The sequence below is a fragment of the Petaurus breviceps genome, unplaced genomic scaffold (genome assembly GCF_028583685.1).
Source record: "Petaurus breviceps papuanus isolate PSGF00001 unplaced genomic scaffold, PetGlider_PUasm1.0 186, whole genome shotgun sequence".
NCBI lineage: Eukaryota > Metazoa > Chordata > Mammalia > Diprotodontia > Petauridae > Petaurus > Petaurus breviceps.
In genome coordinates this window covers 42,287,841-42,310,635 of record NW_027185798.1, presented here as the reverse complement: position 1 = coordinate 42,310,635, position 22,795 = coordinate 42,287,841, and the positions used below count along the sequence as shown (strand labels likewise).

At 37.5% G+C, this 22,795-nt stretch overlaps 1 protein-coding gene across 3 annotated transcripts in view; it reads left to right on the top strand.

Moving 5' to 3' along the window:
- The window catches only part of HIPK1 (homeodomain interacting protein kinase 1), a 51,294-nt gene that overhangs the window by 15,477 nt on the left and 13,022 nt on the right, over positions 1–22,795 (top strand). For all 3 annotated transcript variants that reach the window (XM_069090308.1, XM_069090307.1, XM_069090309.1), the window contains 8 exons: positions 2,681–2,804; positions 13,000–13,119; positions 13,896–13,982; positions 14,628–14,812; positions 15,372–15,534; positions 17,203–17,428; positions 21,471–21,592; positions 22,542–22,676. In XM_069090308.1, coding sequence (XP_068946409.1) covers positions 2,681–2,804; positions 13,000–13,119; positions 13,896–13,982; positions 14,628–14,812; positions 15,372–15,534; positions 17,203–17,428; positions 21,471–21,592; positions 22,542–22,676 — 1,162 coding nt within the window. The remainder of the gene's footprint in view (positions 1–2,680; positions 2,805–12,999; positions 13,120–13,895; positions 13,983–14,627; positions 14,813–15,371; positions 15,535–17,202; positions 17,429–21,470; positions 21,593–22,541; positions 22,677–22,795) is intronic.

The window sequence follows — 22,795 nt, the reverse complement described above, 5'->3', positions numbered from 1 at the left end:
GCTTCCAACTTGCTGATGTGTACAGGACCAGCAACTAATAGAATCCATGAAGCCTTGTTTCTCAAGGATTCTGACTTTTAGGTTTGGGAAGACACAGTGGTATGATTTCTTATGAGCATTGCTTTGGGAATTATGGGGCCTGATTACTTGCTAACTAGGTATTCTTAGGGATTCATCCTCTCAACTTCTATTTCTTTATCGGTAAAAGGGTGGTGATAATACTTGTACTACTTGTGCACATAGTTGTGAGGATCAAATGAGATTATATATGGTTTATGAACTACAGTACTTGAGAATTGAGAGCTGTCATCTTTTTAGGAAACATTGTGGTGTAGGGTATATTGAAAAGAATACCTTACCTGCCCCTCACACACTGTATCCCAACCAGTCTGGGCAAATTAACCTCTCAGCCTCACTTAACTCATTTGTAAAATGGAGGCAATATTTGCATTCTGTAACTCATGAGATCATCATGAGGAAAGTTTTTAAAGTGCCATAAAATGTTAATTATTTTTATTTGGACTACTACTCAGTAAAACCCCTTAAAATACATTTAGCCTTTCCAGTTGTGGGAGAAAAAATCTCTTTTGTGACAAAGTAAAGCAACTAAAGCAAAACATTGTTTGCCAGAACATGGGATTTGCCAGTATTTGTTGCAGGCTTCCCTAGTAGCTACCACCTCTCTGTTATACCTCTCTGCTATGAGGAGTGGGATGTCTTTTGAGTTCTCTCTTCTTTAGGGCTTTCATTGGGGAAAGCCTCTTTAAAAATCATATACTATTCTATGAGGTTAATAATGCCTCCAAAATGAGCTTTTTTGAAGCCCAGGTATTGCTGGAATATAATAGGAAAGTTTCCTTCCTGGAAAGATCTGTACTTGGAACAAATAGAGGAAATCCTTGGGACAAGATGTATTCTAATTTTTTTTAAATTGGTTCGGTTGTATATTAAAACTTAATTTGGATTTCTGGGATTGTAACTTCTTAACTGAATGTAAGCTTCGGTTTCCTCTGATGAAGTAGTGTAGGAGCTTAGTTGGGATTATTACTCTTGAAGAATTTAAGATGAAAGGAACTTGAGACTTCACAGATGGGCCAGTCTGCTCTGAAGATAATCTGGGTCTTGTGCTGTTTGTTCCTGGAGTTGGTTGTGGAAGCTTGGTACTTTTTGTACTGCTTCTTTCTTCAACAAACCAGATGCATTCCTAACTTTAGCTAGTTCTTGGTGCCCCGCTTTCTTTTCCAGTACTTCTCAGGTGAAGGGCTTTTCCTCTGGGGGTTTCTTAATGCTGGCCTGTTTTACTTGCATGACAGATGACTGCTTTATTTCTTCTGCAAAAGGATCAATAAGGGAACATAATAGGACATATTTTGTGGGCTTCGGCTTTCTGTTACGTCCTGTGGAGTTTATTATTAGCATAAAACATTAACTCTTTTTGGAAATTGAAAACAGAACAACCTTTTCCTAAGGTGAAAGCTGAAGGCTGTCTATTGAAAGGGTTGATTGTACCTACATTTTTGAAAAAAGGGGTGAATAATGAAAATTTCATATTATCATGGGCTGTTCTGAATGATCTTTAAAGGGGTAAATAGTCTCTTGCTGAAAAACTGTTATTCATGATGTCTTTGTGTGATGCAGGAAGTTAAGCAAGAGAGAAAGCAGCCCAAAAGTAATTTTCTCGATTTCTTAGCACTTGGCACTGAACCTAATAATGGGACACATGAAAGTTACAGTCAAACCTTGGTTACCTTGGATCTTTTCAAAGTACAGTTAGTATGTGAGTAGAAATGTAATTATTGGTTAAAAGGTATTTGGGAGAGGGGAATCTCTTTACTTCATTTCTTCTTCTCTGCCTGAGTCAGTTTATATATACCTTTAATATTTTTTGTTTTGGTGGTATTAGAATGGTTTAAAAAATTCTGGAGCATTACATACCTGGTTCTGTTATAAAGACGCTATGATGGAAATCAACAAGCACATTTTATTTGTTAAAAGTCTGCTGGGTACAAGGAACTTTTTTTTAAGCTTTCATTTAAAAAAAAGTTTTCAAAATTACTTCCCTACCTTCCTGTCCCTGTCCCTGTCACCTCCCTGGGATATCAGGCAGTTAGATTTCTTTATACATGTACATGTGTGCAAAGGACTTAATAGATATTTTGAAAATTTAGCATTATTCCTTAGAACTCCAAGCTTGTTTATTTCCAGGACTTATTTTTTGATTATGTTCTCCTTCCAAACACTTTGCTTTAGCAGTAGCATTCCCTTAGAAAGATTTTTCACATTGTAAGAGTGGTAGCTTTATACAGGAGAGCCAGAGGGCAACCTGGTAGCCCTGTGACCCTGGGCAAGTCAATAGTATCTCTGTGCCTCCATTCCCTCATCTGAAAAATGTGGGATTTGGATTCAGTAACTTCCAATTCTAAACCTATGATTTGTCCTATGATAAATCCTTTTGCTTTAGACTTAGCTTCATTTTGGCAATGAAGCAAAGAGAACCAATTTATTCATTCAATATCTTCATGAGAGGAGAAAGGTACAGAAACCTTCAGTTAATATATATCAGAGATAATTTTCAGTTTTGTTAACAAAATTTGCTTCACTTTCTATGCAAAAGCATTTGGTATTTTAAAGTGTTAATTGCTCATAATCCATCTTTTGATCTGATGTTTTTGTTTTGTAGAGCTCCTGAAATCATTCTTGGACTGCCATTTTGTGAGGCTATTGATATGTGGTCCTTGGGCTGTGTGATAGCTGAGCTGTTCCTGGGGTGGCCTCTCTATCCTGGTGCTTCAGAATATGATCAGGTAAGATCTGGGCAGGAACAGGTCAGATGAGTTGTTTCTAGTGGAGTGGTTACATATTAGGGGAAAAGCAGTTCTGAAAGTCTAACCACATTGTAAATTTGTAGATTTTAGAGAAAGAATAGTGGCATGTTTTAACACTTTCCTTCTAGCTTCTACTCCTTAAGACTGTAATCATTCATGGCCTTTGATGGCAATTCTTTTTTTTTTTTTTAAGCAATCGGGGTTAAGTAACTTGCTCAAGGTTACACGGCCAGTTATTTCTGGGTGTGGTGCTGAGTATCTGAGCCCAGATTTGATCCAGGTCATCCCGACACTGGAGCCGGTACTCTTATTCGCTGAGCCACCTGGCCGCCCCTAAGCAATTGGGGTTAAGTAACTTGCTCAAGATTACATGGCCAGGTGTTTCTGGGTGGGTGCTAAGTGTCTGAGCCCGGGATTCGATCTCCAGGTCTTCTCAACACTGGAGCGGGTGCTCTTACTCGCTGTGCTACCTGGCCACCCCGATGGCAATTCTTGATGTTTGGCATTTCCAACAAATGATGGAGGAGGCAATCCTGTGATATTTTGCCTTATAATGGCATCTTCTTTTCTCTCCCTTTGGAATGATTAGTCATAGATAGATGGGTCCAGAATCTTAGCTTCAGGGTACTATTTTGTCTTGTGAATCAAGACACAAAAGAAAGATACAAATGAAAAATTAGAATTTTCATTATGAAGTTCCATGAGCTTCACAGTGAAGTTTGAATGAACCTGAACTTTGTAAAAATAGTTACCTCTTGTTTAGAGGTGATGCACTAGAATAAAATACTCTTCAAACTGAAATGTGTTTACTGTGCCCCTGTGGGGGAGGGAGTTTATAAAGGAAGTAATCTACAGTGGAAACCATACTTCAGTATTTTCTTATCTGTAAAAGTCTAGACTAGATGATCTTGAAAAGTACCTTTCCCTTTCCTGCCCCTTTGCTATGCTGACGTATTATGAGTGTGATTCTGATGGATAAGAGAGAATTTGGTGACAATAGAAGAGCTGGCCTGCAGTTTCCTATGTTGTTAAGCCATTTTGAAAGTGGCCCTTGAGTTTGAGAAATCGAGGAGGGGGTGTAGTATTGGGTTATATAGAAATTACTCTCAAATGATTGCTTCTTGACTCCCCCCCCCCCGCAATTAAATGGTTTCATGAAAAGAAAAAAGATGAGCTTTTGTTTATTTCCTGTACATATGAGTTCAGCGATACTCTTGTGCATTGGAGGAAAGATGTCATACTTGTTGTTAGAAGTTGACTTTTGGACCAGGGCTATAAGTGAAGCATAGGTTTCTTGTGTTATAAATGTCCATATTTTGTGCTGTAATTTGTTTAATTCCATTCAGTCCACCTTGTTGAGAGTTAACCCAGTAGCAATGTAGATCTGTTTTGCACAGAAGAGATTGACCACAGCTGTTTAACCAGCCCATTAGCTAGATCCACTTCCATCTGGTGCCAGTCTTCTCTCTCGCAGTAAAAAATTGCTTTTGCACTTTTTCCTGGGAAGCTGAGCCTTACAAAGAATAAGCAAAGTATAGATGGGCAGCTTTTATGTTTATGGGGGAAAAAAAGATCTGAGAGTTGTGAGAATCTTATCACTGTTTGGGTGTGGCACTGGAGAGGGCGAGATTGACTGGAGGTGGTAGATTCAGGAAGGTAGCTTTCCCAGGGCTCTTGGTCATGAGAAAGTTGCAGTTGTGGGGAAGCGTCAGAGACCATGTGTTGTGAGACCCAAGTACAATTGACACAGAAACATTGTTGCTGTCGTTAACACCAACTGTTTTTTTGTGATACATTTTTCTACAGCTGTATGAGAGCATCTTTTTAGTAGTGAAGAACAGACTGATGGTTTCCTACTCTTTTATCACAAAGAACTATTTAAATTTTGGAGCACAAAACAATACTGAATAATTATCATAGCTGACATGTATATAGTGCCGCCTGACCAGCATGCCTAGAGCTTTATCCTGGCATCTCTGGATTCCTTTAAGTCTCAGCTAAAGTTCAGCCTTCTGCAAGGAGCCTTTTCCAGTCCTCCTTAACCTGAACAAACACCTGCCTTCAGATATCGCCTCCAGTTTATTCTGAATATAGCTTGTTTGCACAAAGCTGTTTGCCCATTGTCTCCCTCATCAGACTCTGAGGGTCTTGAGAACTGTGGCTTTATTTTGCCTTTCTTTGTACCCTCAGTGCTTAGCAAACAGTGCCTGGCACATAGTAGGTACCTGATAAATGCTTGTTCACTTGACTTGGTCCTCAACAACTCTGTGGAACTAGATATTAGTGTTAACCCATCTTACAGATGAAGAACCGAGTCCCAGAAAAGTTAAGGTGACTTGCCTAGGGCTGTATTGATAGTAAGTATTTGAATCCAAACTTCCTAACTCCAACTCAAGCACTTTGTTCTCACGAAGCCATAAAGCTTTTTCCATGTGTCATGGGGTATTTTATTTGAATAGTTTTCAAAATTATATAGTATCATTCCAGTTTTGAAGAATGTACTTCTAGTTTCTAAAATTGGCCTTTGGTTTTACTGCCTTTGTGTTCATTATTTTTATTTATTTTTTGAAATATATTTATACTTTAATAGTATAGTTGGAGGCAGAATAGTCCTTTTTATGAAGGGAATAGCACATTGCTGTTTTGGAACTTAAAATTTATACTTCACATGAAAACCAAGTATTTCTCATCTTTGAGCTCAGTTTTTTTGGGGTGGGATGGGGGGTGGGTAGGAGAGGTAAAGAAGGAAAAACATGGTCTTTAAAAAAAACTTGTACTTTAACTGGATTTAGAGAGTGATGACAGCCTCTATAGAGGTGCATATGCTAGTGTTGTGGCAAAAGGATTGGATTCTGCAGTTCTCAGATGGGTTTGAATCCTAACTCTGCTACTTGTTAGTTGTGAGAAGTAGCAGGGGGCAAATCCCTTCATGCCTCTGAGACTCATTTCCCCATCTGTAAAATGGTGATGAGGAGGTGGGGGTTAGACTGAATGATTTCTAAGCTCCCTCCCATTTTAATATTGATCCTTTTCCTGTAGAAGCAACTAGCAAACAATGTATAAACAAGAATTCAGTTGAATAGTACAAATGGGAGCAATTCAGAGGAAGTGAAGATACATTAGTGAGAACTGGGTGGAGAAAATGGGTCTTGAGGAAAGACAAGGTTTCCCTGACCTTCAGATATATGTATCAAAGTTAACCTGGAGAGCCATGAAAAGTTCTTTCAGGGGATCCTTCATAATTACCTTATTGAGGGTTTTTTTCTATCATGTTTTTAAAATTTGTATCGAAAGAGAGTTCATAGATGATAGAGAGAAGCCAGGGAGTTGCCTGAGCACTCCCTAGTTTCCCTTAGAAATGTGAAGCCTCTAAGTGAATTCTGGAGTGACAGAACCCACAAAAAGACAGAATAAAACAATTTTCTAGCTTGAGTTAATTTAGAAGGACTTCAGGAAAGGTCTTCCTCACTTGGGTTAAAAGGGGCATGCACCCCAGTGTCTGGGCAAGCCAGTGGGGGTCTCTTAGCCACAGCACAGATCAGCAACTGAGGTCCCTTGATGCTGGCTCAGCAGGCTAGTGACAGAGCAGGCCAGCTGTGAAGTCTCCAGCTCCACTGCAGAAGACAAATTGCCAGCCCCAGAACCTCCTCATAACAGGCATGACTAGGCCAGGCCACTCCAGTGCAGTGGGCAAGCTGCAAGCGTTTGAGACTCTGGTATAGAAAGCTGGTGACCAGGCCCTTGGCTCCCAGCAAAATAACCTGGGAACACTGCCCCTTGTGCCCTAGAAGCAGAGTTCAACTTTTAAAAATGAGCACAAAACCCAAAAAGAACCCTGACTATAGAAAGCTACTATGGAGATAGGGAAGGTTAAAACACAAACTCAGAAGAGGACAGTGTCATGTGAAGCCTGAAAGGGGAATATTAATTGGTCTCAAGCCAAAAAGTTCTTCAGGAAGAGCTCAAAAAAGATTTTAAAAATCAAATAAGAGAGGTAGAAGAAAAATTAGGAAAAGACATAAGAGTTATGTGGGAGAATTACGAAAAAAGTCGGCAGCTTGGAAAAGGAAGCACAAAAATTGACTGAAGAAAACAACTCCATAAAACATAGAATTGGCCAATGGGGAAAAAAATCCAGTGAAGAAAACAACTCCTTAAAAATTAGAATTAGGCAAGTGGAAGCTCCCAGTCAAACAAAATGAAAAGAATGAAAAAATAGAAGACAGTGTGAAATATTTCATTGGAAAAACAATTGACCTAGAAGACAGATTCAGGAGACATAATTTAAAACTTATTGGACTGTCTGAGAGCCATGATCTAAAAAAAGAACCTGGACAACATCTTTCAAGAAACTATCAAGGAAAATTGTCCTGATATCCTAGAACCAGAGGATAAAAAAGTCATTGGAAGAATACTTTTAAGAGATCCCAAAATGCAAACTCTAAGGAATATTGTAGCCAAATTCCAGAATTAGGTCAAGAAGAAAATACTGCAAGCAGCCAGAAAGAAACAATTAAAATATCAAGGAGCCACAGTTAGGATTACACAGGACTTAGCAGCTACTACATTAAGGATCAGAAATGTTGGAATAAGATAGTCTAGAAGGCAAAGGAGCTTGGATTGTAAGGAAGAATCCGCTACCCAGCAAAATTAAGCATAATATTTCGGGGGGAAAAATGGACATTCGATGAAATAGGAAACTTTCAAACTTTCCTGATGAAAAGACTAGAGCTAGGGGCGGCTAGGTGGTGCAGTGAGTTAAGAGCCCCGGCCCGGAATTGGGAGGACCTGGGATTGGTTCTGGCCTCAGATACTTAACACCCACACAAAAAAACTGGCTGTGTAACCTTGGTCAAGTTTCTTTAACCTCAGTTGCTTTAAAAAAAAAAAAAGACTAGAGCTTAACAGAAAATTCAGTCTTCAAATACAAAACTCAAGGGAAGCATAAAAAGGTAAACAGGGAAGAAAACAACAAACACATGTTATTCAATAAGATTAAACTGTTTACAACCCTACAAAGGAAGATGATACTTGTAACTCTTGAGAAGTGTTTCTCTATTAGGGCAGTTAGAAGGAGTATCTATAGACAGAGGGTGTGAATATAAATTGATTTTAATATGATGATATTAAAAAAAATCAGGAGTAAAAAGATTGTACTGGGAGAAAAGTAAGAGGCAGAATAGAGTAAATTACATCACATGAAGAGATGCAAAAGACCTATTACAGTAGAGGGAAAGAAGGGAGAGGAGGTGAGCATTGTTTGAACCTTACTCATTGGATTTGACTCAAACATACTCAGTTGGGTATTGAAATTTATCTTGCTATATAGGGAGGGGAAAGGCAAAAGAAAAGGGAAGGGGGATGGTGCTGATAGAAGGGAGGACAGATTGAGGGGAGGTGGTGGTCAGATGCAAGACACTGGAGAGGAGGGACAGTGTGAAAGGGGAGAGAAAAGTATGAAGAGAGGAAAATAGGATGGAGGGAAATACATAATAATCATAACTGTGGTTGTGAACGGGATGGATGAACTCTCCCACAAAACAAAAGTGGATAAAAAACCAGAATCCTATAATATATTATTATTGTATTGTTTGCAATAGAGACATGTTTGAAGCAGAGAGATACACACAGAGTAAAGGTAAAAGGCTAGAGCAGAATATATTATGCTTCTGCTGAAGTAAAAAAAGCAGGGGTAGCAATCCTGATCTCAAACAAAGCAAAAGCAAAAATAGATCTTATTAAAAGATAAGGAAGGAAACTACATCTAGCTAAAAGGTGGTATAGGCAATGAAGTAATATCAATACTAGACATGCTCCAAGTAGTATTGCATCCAAATTTGTTTTTTTTTTTCTTTTTGGAGGGGCAGTTGGGGTTAAGTGACTTGCCCAAGGTTACATGGCTAGTTTTTATTTGTGTGTGTGTTAAGTGTCTGAAGTCGGATTTGAACTCAGGTCCTCCTGATTCCAGGGCTGGTGCTCTATTCACTGCGTCACCTATCTGCCCCTTGCATCCAAATTCTTAAAGAAGTTAAGTGAGTTATAGTAAGAATTAAGTAATACAGTAAGAAATAAAGTAAGTTGTAGTAAGCTTCACTTTCCCCCTCTCAGAACTGTATAAATCTAACCACAAAATAAACAAGAAATCACTTGAGGAGGGGAATAGAATTTGGAAAAGTTATGGTAGACCTCTGGAAAAAATTGAATGGGGAAAGAAAGGAATATACTTTTTTCTCAGTGGTACATGGTACCTTACACACAAATTGATCATGCTTTAGGGCATGAGACCCTTGCAATCAAATACAGAAAGGCAAAATATTAAATATCCTTTTCAGATCATGATGCAATAAAAATTACATGTAATAAATAGCCATGAAGAGATAGACTAAAAATTAATTAGAAACTAAATAATCTAATCCTAAAGAATGAGTGGGTCAAACAACAAATCATAGAAACAATAAGCTCATGAAAGGAAGTGACAATAATGAGACAGTATACCAAAAGTTATGGGATACAGCCAAAGCAACTGTGAGGGGAAATTTTATATCTCCAAATATGTACATCAATAAAATAGAAAAAGAGGAGATTAATGAATTGGGCATGCAATTAAAAAAGTTAGAAAAAGACCAAAATCCTCAATTAAACACCAAATTAGAAATTCTGAAAATCAAAATCAAAAGACAGTAATAAAATTGAAAGAAAACTATTAAACTAATAAATAAAACCAGGAGCTAGTTTTATGAAAAATCCAATAAAATAGATAAACCTTTGTTTAATTTGAGTAAAAAAAAAAAAAGAAAAAAGAAAACCATATTGTCAGTATCAAAAATGAAAAGGGTGAATTCACCACCAGTGAAGTGGAAATTAAAGCAATAATTAGGAGCAGTTTTGCCTGATAATATGCCAATAAATCTGACAATCTAAGTGAAATGGATGAATATTTTACAAAAATACAAATTGCCCAAATTAACAGAAGAGGAAATAAAATACTTAACCCCATTTTAGAAAAAGAAGTTAAACAAGCCATCAATGAACTCCTCCATAAGGAAAAATCTCCAGGGCCAGATGGTTTCACAAGTGAATTCTATTAAACATTTAAAGAGCAATTAATTCCAATACTATATAAACTATTTGGAAAAATAGACGGAGTCCTGCCAAATTGCTTTTAAGATGGAAATGTAGTGCTGATACTTAAACCAGAAAGAGCCAAAACAGAGAAAGAAAATTATAGACCAATTTCCCTGATGAATATGGATGCAAAAAATTTTAAATAAAATATTAGCAAAAAGATTTACAGCAGTTTATCATCAAGATAATATACTATGACCAGGTGGGATTTATAACAGGGATTTAGTACTGGTTTAATATTAGGAAAACTATTAGCATTATTTGACCATATCAGTAACCAGACTAGCAGAAATCATATCATGATTTTAATAGATGCAGAAAAACCTTTTCACAAAATAAGTATCCATTCCTATTAAAAACACTAGAGAGCATAGAAATAAATGGAGTTTTCCTTAAAATGATAAGCAGTATCCATCTAAAACCATCAGCAAGCATTTTATGTAATGGGGAAGCTAGAAGAAGATTTCTCATTAAGATCAGGGATGAAACAAGGATGTCCAATTATCACCACTGTTTCTCAGTATTGTACTAGAAATGTATACTTCAGCAGTAAGAGAAGAAAAAGAAATTGAAATCAAAATAGGCAACAAGGAAACAAAACGTATTCACTCTTTGCAGATGATATGATGATATACTTAGAGAATCCCAGAGAATCAACTAAAAGACTACTTGAAACAATGAACAACTTTAGTAGAGTTACAGGATATAAAATAAACTTATATAAATCATCAGCATTTCTATATATTACCAGGAAAGCACAGCAGCAAGAGAGAGAAATTCCATTTAAAATAACTGTAGACAATATAAAATGTTTGGGAGTTTACCTGCCAAGACAAAACGAGAAACCATTTTGAACACAATTAACAAAACACTTTTTACTCAAATAAAGTAAGATCTAAACAATTGGAAAAATATCAGTTGCTCATGGGTAGACCCAGTTAATATAATAACATTGACAGTTCTGTCTAAATTTATCGAGTGCCATACCAAACTACAAAAAAATTATTTTATAGAGCTAGAAAAAATGTCAAAATTCACCTGGAAGAACAGAGGTCAAGAATATCAAAGGAATTGATTTAAAAAATGCAAAGGAAGGTGGCCTACCTATAGCAGATCTAAAACTACATTATAAAGCAGCAGTTATCAAAATGATTTGGCACTGGCTAAGAAATAGAGTGGCGAATCAGTGGAACAGGTTAGGTACAGTCAATGACTATAGTGATCTATTGTTTGGTAAACCCAAAGACTTTAGCTTCTAGGATAAGATCACTACTTGACAAAAACTGCTAGGAAAACTAGAAAATAGTATGGCACAAAATAGGCACAGACCAACATCTTATACCCTATACCCAGATAAGATTGAAATGGGCACATGATTTACACATAAAGAGTGATACCATAAGCAACTTAGGAGGGCAAGGAACAGTTTACCTGTCAGAGCTATGGGGAAGAAAAGAATTTATGACCAAACAAGAGATAGAGAATATTGTGAAATGCAAAATGGATAGTTTGATTGCATTACATTGAGAAGTTTTTGTACAAACAAAGCCAATGCAACAAAGATTAGAAGGAAAGCAGAAAGCTGGGAAACAATTTTTACAGCCAGTGTTTCTGATAAAGGCCTCATTTCTAAAATATATAGAGAACTGAATCAAATTTATAAGAATAAAAGTCATTCCCCAGTTGATAAATGTCAAAGGATATGAACAGGCAGTTTTCAGATGAAGAAATTGAAACTATAGTCATATAAAAAAATGCTCTAAATCACTTTTGATCTGAAAAATGCAAATTCAAACAACTCTGAGATATCATCTCACATTTACCACATGATTGGCTAATGTGACAGAAAAAAGAAAATGATAAATGTTGGAGAAGATAGGGAAAAAATGAAACACTAATGCATTGTTGATGGAGTTGTGAACTGATCCAACTATTCTGGAGAGCAATTTGGAACTCTGCCCAAAGGGCTATTAAACTGTGTTTTACCCTTTGATCCAGCAGTACCACTGCTAGCTCTGTATCCCAAAGCGATCACAGCAAAAAGGAAAGGAATCACATGTACAAAAATATTTGTAGCTGATCTTTTTTGTGGTGGCAAAGAATTCAAAATTGAGAGTATTGCCCATCACTTGGGGAATGACACCAAGTTGTGGTGTATGAATGTAATGGAATAGTATTGTGCTCTAAGAAATGATGAACAGGCAGGTTTCAGAAAAACCTGAAAGACTTACGTGAACTGATGCTGAGTGAAATGAGCAGAACCAAGAGAACATTGTACACAGTAATAGCCACATTATGGAATGATCAACTATGATAGACTTAGCTCTTTTCAGCAAGATAATGATCCAAGACAGTGCCAAAAGACTCAAGATGGAAAATACTATCCACATCCAAAGAAAGAGCAATGAGTCTGAATGCAGATTGAAGCATACCATTTTCACTTTTTCTTTTTTCTTTATGTTTTTTCCCTTTTGTTCTGATTCTTCTTTTACAATACGACTAATGGTGGAAATATGTTTAACATGATAGTACATATTATAGTCTTTATCAGATTGTTTGCTGTCTTAAGGACAGGAGAGGGAAGGGAGGAAGGGAGAAAAATTTAGAATTCAAAAACCTTACAAAAATTAATCTTGAATGTTGGAAACTCTTTACATGTAATTGGGAAAAAAATATAAAATACTATTAAGTGAAAAAAAAGAGTTCACAAAACTTCATAAATTGACTGTGTTCAGAATTGCTAGGTACCATGTCTTTACTGATAATTAACAGATGTAGTAACAAGGACATGCTAAATAAACATTTGGGAATTACAAGGATGATGTTGCTTGTGTGTAGGTTGATATATATGTGTATTTATAAGTAAATCTCAGTTTTTGTGTATTGTTTAAAAATTGAACAGGATTTGTTTACCACGCCTTTTTCTTTTGTTATCAGTTTGTAAGAGATTTAGGGTTTTAATGTGAAGCTCATATATATGTATATAATATTTTTTTTTACCTCAAATGTTCTCCTACTTGGTTTTTTGATTTTTTTTTCATGTTTTCAGATTCGTTACATTTCACAAACACAAGGCCTGCCAGCAGAATATCTTCTGAGCGCAGGAACAAAAACAAGCAGGTTTTTCAACAGAGATCCTAATTTGGGTTACCCGCTGTGGAGACTAAAGGTCTGTTTCTCATTTTCTTTTCCTGAATCCTAAGAATTCATTATTTTAGCATAAAATCCTTGTGTGTTAAAATGAACATAAGTGTTTAATAGCTGCTTTTAAAAAATGACTTCATATTTTATCCATTTGGCCATAGTCCACTGGTAAGGATTTGTTTTAAAATGTTAGCTTTTTGAAATTATTTTGCTTGTTTGGAAGCAGTAGTTGTGAATGAGACTTAAGTGATACGAAGAACTAAAATAATTTATGTAATGACCATCTAACAGGGAATGCTTATTCTGCTTGTCAAAAACCCAGTGTATTTTTTCTGTTAATACCAAGCATTCAGGCCTTAGGTGTTTCCTGAAGATAAATCTCTGCCTTTTTTTCTTGGGCTTCTCTCTCTTAAGAGAATCTCTCCTTGTAATTTGATTAACTCCTGGCACTTTGCCTTCTTGGCTTACCCCGGATACCAAATACCTTTAGTTTCTACCATTGGTGTTGTCTCATAAATTATATTTCAAGCAGCCTCCAGAAAAAACTGGATGTTGTAATCTGCCAGAAACTGTGTTATGCCACTGGGTTGTGTGCTTGTGGTTTGGTTTTTTTTTTAAACCATCTCTGGAAAGATGGCCAAATACTGAATTCACTTCTCTTGTGTATTGTACTTTTTTGTTTGTTATCTATAATTGGTAAGATGGACACACGTATTTCTTTGCTTTCTGACCTATTTAAAACAAAATGTGAACATTGCACCCAGATGGTTTTATCTCCCCTCTACAATTTATGTTTTGCAGACACCGGAGGAACATGAATTAGAAACAGGAATAAAATCAAAAGAAGCCCGGAAGTATATATTCAACTGCTTAGATGACATGGCCCAGGTGAGTATGGAAAATTTGTGCAGGTCCTGTTAAATGGTGCCTTTCTAAATAGAGACTTAAAGCCTTGTTGATAGGCTTAAAGAAGAAATGACTATTACTTAAGCAGCATATTTGCTCATTGCTGGCAGAAAGAAATTTGTGTATGAATTCAAATATGTGATTAGAGGGCATTTAAATCTTTCCAAGAGATTACTTTTATAGAAATGCTTGTTTCTCAATTGTTTCTGATTATCTGTTCTAGTTGGGCAAAGATATTTTGTGAAATGTGTTTATGAGCAGCTTTCTTTTCCATTCTTATTCTAAACAATAAATAAAATGTGTTTTAGAGATTAGGAATGCCTGTTACTTATGTTTATTTGTGTGTCTCTAGATTTTGTGAAAAATAGAGTGAAAAAACACTTTACATTTTTAATCATTTAGAAATTCTTGGCTGTTTGACAAATTTGGGGTAGGTTTTTTTTGGTCACACAAAGTAAGGATAACTTCTTTTAGTTTGAATATTTAAGGAGCTCATTAATAAAAGGAATTGTTCCAGTATTATTCCTCTATTGGGAATCCATATTTTTTGGGAAGAGCAAATGACTGATGTCTGTAATTAATGTTTTAAGTGATTGAAAATAACATTTTCAAATTTTTCTTGGAAAGGTGAATATGTCTACAGACTTAGAGGGAACTGATATGTTGGCAGAAAAGGCGGATCGAAGAGAGTACATTGATTTGTTAAAAAAGATGTTGACAATTGATGCAGATAAGAGAATTACTCCACTGAAGACCCTCAACCACCCATTTGTGACAATGACTCATCTTTTGGATTTCCCACACAGCAATCAGTGAGTTTGGGGTAATTTTGGCATTGGAGAGTTTTAGCCATAGTTTTCAGTTGGTGTTAAAATTTGTGCTGTCTACTTCATTCCCTTCTAGTAGTTAAAGAAAACTCTTGGGGTAGCTAAGTGGCACAGTGTATAGAGCACTGGCCCTGGGGTCAGGAGGACCTGAGTTAAAATTTGGCCTCAGACACTTAACACTTACTAGCTGTGTGACCTAGGGCAAGTCACTTAACCCTAGCTGCCCTGCCTTCCCCCCTCCAAAAAGAAAAAAAAAAAGAAAACTCTTGACTTGAGTACCACTTTAGTTCTTAGATAGTTGGATCTTTGGGGTATTTTTTCTTTTAATTTATAAATCATGAGGTTACAATTCAGTCGCTGTTTTTTCTCTGTTTTCAATCAAGAAGTAGTCTTTTTAAAGGTATATTAAACCCCTTTATGCCCACACAATGATAAAAAAGCATAAACAACACATTCTTTGTTTTAATATAGAAGAATGGGCATTGGGTGTTTGCATGGGATGCTTCTCTGGATGAATCCTGAACCTTCAATCTTTGTGTTGCAGTGTTAAGTCATGCTTTCAGAATATGGAGATCTGCAAAAGGAGAGGTCATATGTATGATACGGTGAAACAGATCAAAAGCCCGTTCACCACTCATGTTGCCCCCAACACAAGCACAAATCTAACTATGACCTTCAGCAACCAGCTCAATACGGGGCACAATCAGGTATGCCAGGAGATGGACAAAATCGTTTTGGAAATGTAAAGCAAAGTGGGACGAAATGAAGGTGGTCGGATGTAGCAGCAGGGGTAGGTAGAGTAGTCTTTGTTGATGAAGCTTTATTATGACATAAGGAATTCTTCATTGTGGTGGTACCATGATTGTGTCAAAAAGTGCTTTATTAAGCCTACTCAAAAAGAATTACACAGATCTGATAACTTGCCCTGTGAGAGCTTTCAGTTTACAAAAAGATCAAGAAAATGGAAACAAACTCTTGAATTTAAAAAAAAATATTATTTGTTTACTTTAAAACATTCAGTTCCACAATCCCTTGAGTTTCAAATTTTCTCCCCCTTCCTCTCCTCCCGCCTTCTCCCCCTCCCCATGGTGGCATGCAATCCAATATAGGTTCTACAAATACCTTCACACTCAACATTAGTCAAGTTGTAAAGAAGAATTATAACCAATGCAATCAACAATGAGAAAGAAGGAACAGAGCAAAACAAAAAAGAGAAAAGCAAGTGATTTGCTTCAGTCTGCATTCAGACTCTGTAGTTCTTTCTCTGGATGTGGATAGCCCTCTCCATCTTGAGTCCCTTGGAGTTGTCTTATAACCTTGCATTGCTGAGAGGAGTCCATTCTGTCAAAGTCAGTCATCACAGAAACGATGTGTCTGTAATTGTGTACAGAGTTCTCCTGGTTCTGCTCTCCTCACTCAGCATCAGTTTATATAAGACTCTCCAGGTTATCATGAAGTCCGTCTGCTCATTTCTTATAGCACAATAGGATTCCATTACATTCATATACCACAACTTGTTTAGTCATTCCCTGGTTGAAGGCCATCTCTTGATTTCCAGTTCTTTGCCACCATAGAAAGAGCTGCTATAAATATTTTTGTACATATGGGTCCTTTTTCCACTTGTATGATCTCTTTGGGATATAGCCCTAGAAGTGATATTGCTGGGTCAAAGGGTATGCAATTATTTATAGCCCTCTGGGCATAGTTCCAGATTATTCTCTAGAATGGTTGGATCAGTTCACAACTCCACCAACAACGCGTCAGTGTTCCACTTTTTCCACATCTTCTCCAGCATTTATCATTTTCCTGTTTTGTCGTCTTAGCCAGTCTGCCCGGTGAGATGTGGTACCTCAGACACACTCTTGGAACATTTTGCTCACTATTATAGTCCTGAGCTTTAGGCTCACGACTGTTAGTATGACTTGTTAGCTTAATTTCACTTTGGGCTGATCATATTGAGTGCTGTTTTTATTAGTTAACTTTAACAGTTTATAATTTTAATTTGTTATTAAAAAATCATATGTAAGTCTGGGTTTTGAAAGTCTAGGTGTAATGTTTAAATTGGACTAATTTTTTAAACTTTTGAATAAAGATTTTTGCATATGATAGTGGGCTTTACATGGAGGGGTCACCTTGTGACATTTCAAATCCAGTCCTTTTGATTGGTTTGGGAACCAAAGAAGAGGTGTATATTTTAAGGGGAAATGACCATTTAACTTTACATAGAATTTGTGTCTCAAGCCAAAAGGTTATCCAAAGACAATCATCATCCTAGTTCTCTAGTTTGTTTTAGCTGTTCTATAAATGTTGTGTGTAAATGTAGTGCCCCCTGGCCATCTTGTGTTGTACAGTTCTGTTCTTTGTGTTTTTTTTAGGCCAGTGTTTTAGCGTCCAGTTCTACTGCGGCAGCTGCTACTCTCTCTCTGGCTAATTCGGATGTCTCCCTGCTAAACTACCAGTCTGCTCTGTACCCATCATCGGCAGCACCTGTTGCAGGAGTTGCCCAACAGAGTGTTTCCTTGCAGCCTGGAACTACTCAGATTTGCACTCAGACAGATCCATTCCAGCAAACATTCATCGTGTGTCCACCTGCTTTTCAAAGTATGTGGGGAAAAACCCTGTCTTACATGATTGGGACTCTGCCGTGCCTGCTTTAGGCAACTTATTGCACTTTGTGTTTATTTTAGTCATTCCCTCTAGAAGCTTATTATTCTTGAATCTTACATAGTCAGAGTAATTGGAGATCAAATCATGGTACCAGTTAGTCTCATTCCCTGCTGTTTCCTCCTCCCTTCTCTTACATTCAGGGACTGATGGTGTTTTGGATCTACAACACATACAGAGTAAATAAATACAATCTCAAAAAGTGACTGTAAATGGAAATATATACTAAATTTCATTTTTATTAAAAAATTATTAAAAGTACTGAAACAGAATAAAATCAAACTTAGAATAGAAGTTTAAAGCTGGAAGTCACCTTAAACACATTTTGCTTAGCCCCTCCTCATTTTAAAGATAAGGAAACTGAGACAGTTGAGGAAAAACATGTTTAGATGGAAAAAAATTTAGAATTATCTGATAAAATATTAACTACAGTATTTAAATTACAAAATAAAAGCATTCAGTAGGAAAAAACCCAAAGCTGTGGTCCTTGCCACTTGCAAAGGAGGAACAAGGGAAGGCCTTAGGATTTTCTTACCTTGTGAATTGTTTTTCTGCTTCTGACTTCATTAATAGAGGAGTAAGGCAGCTGGCAAGGGGGAAGCTTTGTCTTAGGGTGTCTGAAAAAAGCATTTTTGTTCCTCCTCTGTCATGATTGTGTTATAATTTTGGAAAAAGCCCCTAAACTCTTCCCTGTCTGGCCCTTCTTTCTGTAAGAAGGGGAAACAAATGTTTAGTGGGCTGACAAGTCTTTTGAGAAGTCGCTATACTATTTTTAAATAGACCTTCTGAGCACGATCCCTGTTTCCTCAGTAGAAGAATGCCTATGCTAGATCTCCAGGCGGCAAACTAGCATTTAGGATACTTTCAGACACTTCCTAGCCCTTTAGAAGCAACGTTGTTCATCTCTTTGTATTGGTTGCTGATTGACTGTTAATCTTTGTCTGGTTTCTGACAAAGTCAGAGGAAGCAGAAAAGAAGGAAGAAAGGGCTAGGGGGAGACAGATTACTGGGATAGCAGGAGAGTGATAGCCATGTATACCAGGGAAAATCCTCAGGGAGAGCAGAGGAACAGATTCAAATGTCCATAAGTGCAAATTTAATCTGATTGATGCTGATTTCCCAGATTTGTAAGATTTATACCAGAAAAATTCCTTATGTATTGGGTTGTAATGCCTAGTGAAAGTAATTAGGTGTTGAATAATTCTTGTGCTGGCCTTGCTGGACTGCTTCCTTTCCTTGTTACCCAACCCTCCCACCTCTTTATCTCCATGTCTTAGACTGTGCTTCTCAGGCAGTTTCCACAACCATGGCCCCATGAATTGGCTGTTGCTTCTCAGTTGGAACTCAGTTGGCATAGAGGAACTTGAGGAAAAAATAACTCCTGGAGACTGAAAGATTGGAAAGTCTTGTTTTGGTCTTAACTGAGCTGTGGTGGATGGAGCTTGAGTTTTAATTGTTTGATATCAGAGGCTTCTGGATGTCTAAGCTCAGGCTCATCCTGTCCTTTCATTGTTCCATCCATCCATCACTGAGTCCTTTGCAGTGATTATTCTTGGAGTGTCTAGAGCTAGATAAGAAGGGAGGTGGAGAACTGAAAATAGAGAAGTGTTGCTATACAGTATTGTAGCTTATAAGGCAGTAGAACAGTAGGTGTTTTAAGAGTTGTCTGGTTAAAGGTCGGCTTGAGCAGTCATGCCTGCATGGTTTCAGTGCTGTAGGTGTCAAAAATCCAAGTATTCATTCACATGAATGGAACTCATGGTCTTTTTTGAGCTTAAGATGGACCGTTTTTTTACTGCTGTCTTTCAATGTTCTTATCTTGTAATTCCATATTGATGTCTAATATTTAAATCATAGTATTTGATTGGTGTCCACCTTGCAACTTACATGCAGTTGTTAGCTCTGAACAAGTTAACTTAGAATCATGGTCTTTTCTAGTGACCACAGTCAGATTTAGAAACCCATGCCTTTTAGGCTACTATTTTCAGCCCTATTGAGCTTGAACAGATCAATGTGACTTTTGTTCAAAGGTGACTATCAAAATTCCACAGTTTTATTTTAGACCATTACCATGGAAGTGATAACTGAGCTTGACCTTATTCAATGAATTTTGCTTTCTGAAATTTTAGATCCCTAGTATTAGCAATTTAGAGGAAACTGCCACATTAATATAGATTTGCAGGTAGCCATATGCTTTAGGCATACTGACAAGAAGGTTGTCTAACTGCCTGGTGAGGTCATGCAACCCAAGAAGGGAGATTGGTTGGCACTTTTTTTATTCTCATCTTAGACTATATTAAAGTTGTTTCTGAAAAGATCATTTTAATTCCCATCTTATTTTCTTTAGTTTGTCATGGATAGTTTTGGATTGGCCTTTTTCCCTTTAGTCTAACATGTTAGGATGCAGCTGAAGTGGAAAATGTTGCTAGACCAATTTGCTGCAGGCAGCAAAGCTTGTTTGGCTTGCGGATTGTTCTTATATCATGCCAGCACAGCAATATTAGGAGAGTTTGGGAGATGATAGCTTAGAAAATACCACTGAAGAAGTCCTCTGATTGGCACGGCTCATGTTCTGATCAAAGCTGGAGGCTCTGGTGGCATGAAGGAAAATGGTAATTTTCTACAGACAAAGCTGACATTCTCTTGTTTTTAATTTTATCATTTAGTTGGTCATTGGTAAATTAGAGGAATGTTTTCCTAATAATTTTTTGAAAACAACTCTTTAATTCTAATAAAGAAGGAAAACCCTCTAGAGTCTTTTCCCCTTTTCTCATTGTCCCGTCTCTCCAGGTGAGATATTTTCATTTGCAGAAAAGGTCTGTGAAGTCTTGATATGACCAGTCCTTTCCTAGAAACCTTGGTTAAAATGGTTTTGCTGCTGTGGCTTTGGGAAGCAAGAAAGCCTCCCTTCCTTCATAGCATCATGCTCACTACAAGAGAGGTTGGCCATACTTGTTAGACAAGCTGTTGTTGATAAACGATTTTGCAACAGTGACTCAAAGGCATCTGGTTAAATTTCTAAAATAAATAGAAGAAAATGTATTTTGAAGCAGAACTAACTTTGTTGTGTTTCTAATAACTTCAAGTATCAGTCCTTTGAATTTTGGTACTGATGGTTTTAAAAGGAAATAAGTCCTTTTTTTGCTTTTTTTGGAGAGGGGAAGGTAGGGCAATTGGGGTTAAGTGACTTGCCCAAGGTTTTTGTGTGTTAAGTGTCTGAGGCCAGATATGAATTCAGGTCCTCCTGACTCCAGGGCTGGTGCTCTATTCACTGCACCACCTAACCGCCCTAAAATAAGTTATTTCTTAACTAGACTTTTTTTTTTTGGTGGGGTGGAGTAAGGGGGAAAGACCCCTTCAAAATCTAAAAGATTACTCTTAGGTGAATATGCCTTTCCTTGTTTTGAATAGTGCCATCTTAGCAACTGAGCCAAGTTTATGTTCCTGTAAATGTTAAACACGTTTATAAAGAACATAAATACATTTATGTTGTTACTTTACATTCAAATCATATTTACACAAAATGGTCTCATTTTGAAAAACAAGTTTAAATTGTTACCTTTACCTTCCATGGGCCAAAATGGATGTGAGAGGAGATAAGAGATGAATAAGGAACATTTATTGGAACTAATTATCCTTAGATCATAGTACTGTGATTAGATCACATAACTTAGAGTAATTTTTAGTCTGTACTGATAGGGAGAGGATGGACAAATGAGTTCAGGGACACTTCTCATGTCATGGAGAAGTATCATTGTATTTTTTATTAGAGGAGGGCCTAGAGCTCACCCAAGCCAGGTTATCCTCGAGCAAACCTCTCCCAGTGATCTGTTCTGGAGGGAGCCAGTTTTGCTTTTCTTGACTCCTGAAAATATGGCCCTTTTTGAAAATCCTTTGCCTCACGTGGCAGGGACTAGGGCTTGAGGGGACAGTATGGCTCCTCAGTAAAGCAGCCTCACCATATTATTGTCCCTGGCAGCTGGACTCCAGGCACCTGCGAAGCATTCAGGATTCCCAGTGAGGATGGATAATGCCGTGCCAATTGTACCCCAGGCGCCTGCTGCTCAACCACTGCAGATCCAGTCAGGAGTTCTCACCCAGGTAAACCAGCCAGGACACAGTGGGGACCCAGTAACTCTGGAACACTAGTGCGAGCTGCCTCTCACTGGTCTCTGACAACCGTCCCTTGTAATGGTCTTTGCTCTGACTGGCAGATTTTTCTTGGTCACAATTCAGTGGATGTAAAGCCAAACCTCTCTGGTGAATGACAGTAGTTGAGATGCTTGGTTCTGTCAGTGTGTTCTGTAGACTTTGCAGGAGTAGGAGCCAGGCAACAGGAAAGGAGGAACTCACCTGAATGGAACTTTGCTAGCTCCTGGAGCTGGAATTGGAATCTTCCTTCTCATTGATAGTTGATAAACATATTGTACACACACACGATATTTTGATTCTAAAATACATGATATTCAGGTGGTTCCTCCTGGTCATCTCAGTCTGGGAAACTAGATCACAACCTTGTATTTCTTTAAAGAAGGAATCCTGTTTCCCCTGATCCTAGTGTGTTGATTTCATTAGGTCATAATAAGAGAAAGTAATTGATATTTCTATAGAACATGCAACTGAGAATTCAGGATGGCCAATGGCATATAAATAGATATTTTGTATATAAATAGATAATTTGTTATGATTCAGATATATGCAGCTTTGGTCCTTGGGTATGCCAGGAATTCTAAAATCTTAAAATCCTATTTTGAGAGAGAGAATAAATATTTTTAAGTGATTTCTTAATTGACTGAGTTTTGAAGAGCTAGTCCTCTGAATCTATCCCAGGAAAGATTCCTGGACTTTTCCTTTGGTCCATTGTTATTGGGCCTAATGGGTGATCTCTGTGGAGATCTGAAGGGAAGGCTGTACCTGGCACGTGTGTTTAGGTGATTTGAGATTGCCGCTATCTGTCAGTAATGATCCCGGGGTGGGGCTAGAAGCTTCTGAACCCAGTTAACCTGCCTCCATATGTTTGTTTCACTCACCTGCCTGATCTACGTTTCAGGGAAGCTGTACACCACTAATGGTAGCAACTCTCCATCCTCAAGTAGCCACCATCACACCGCAGTATGCGGTGCCCTTTACTCTGAGCTGCGCAGCCGGCCGGCCGGCGCTGGTTGAACAGACTGCCGCTGTACTGGTAATGCCCCTCACTTGATTGTGTTACTAACGGAGTTTCTTTGGTTTCTTTTTTTTTCTGTTTGTTTTTCGTTCTGTTTTCTCATTTTTTTTTAACTTAGACCTTGCAGAGGGCATGGA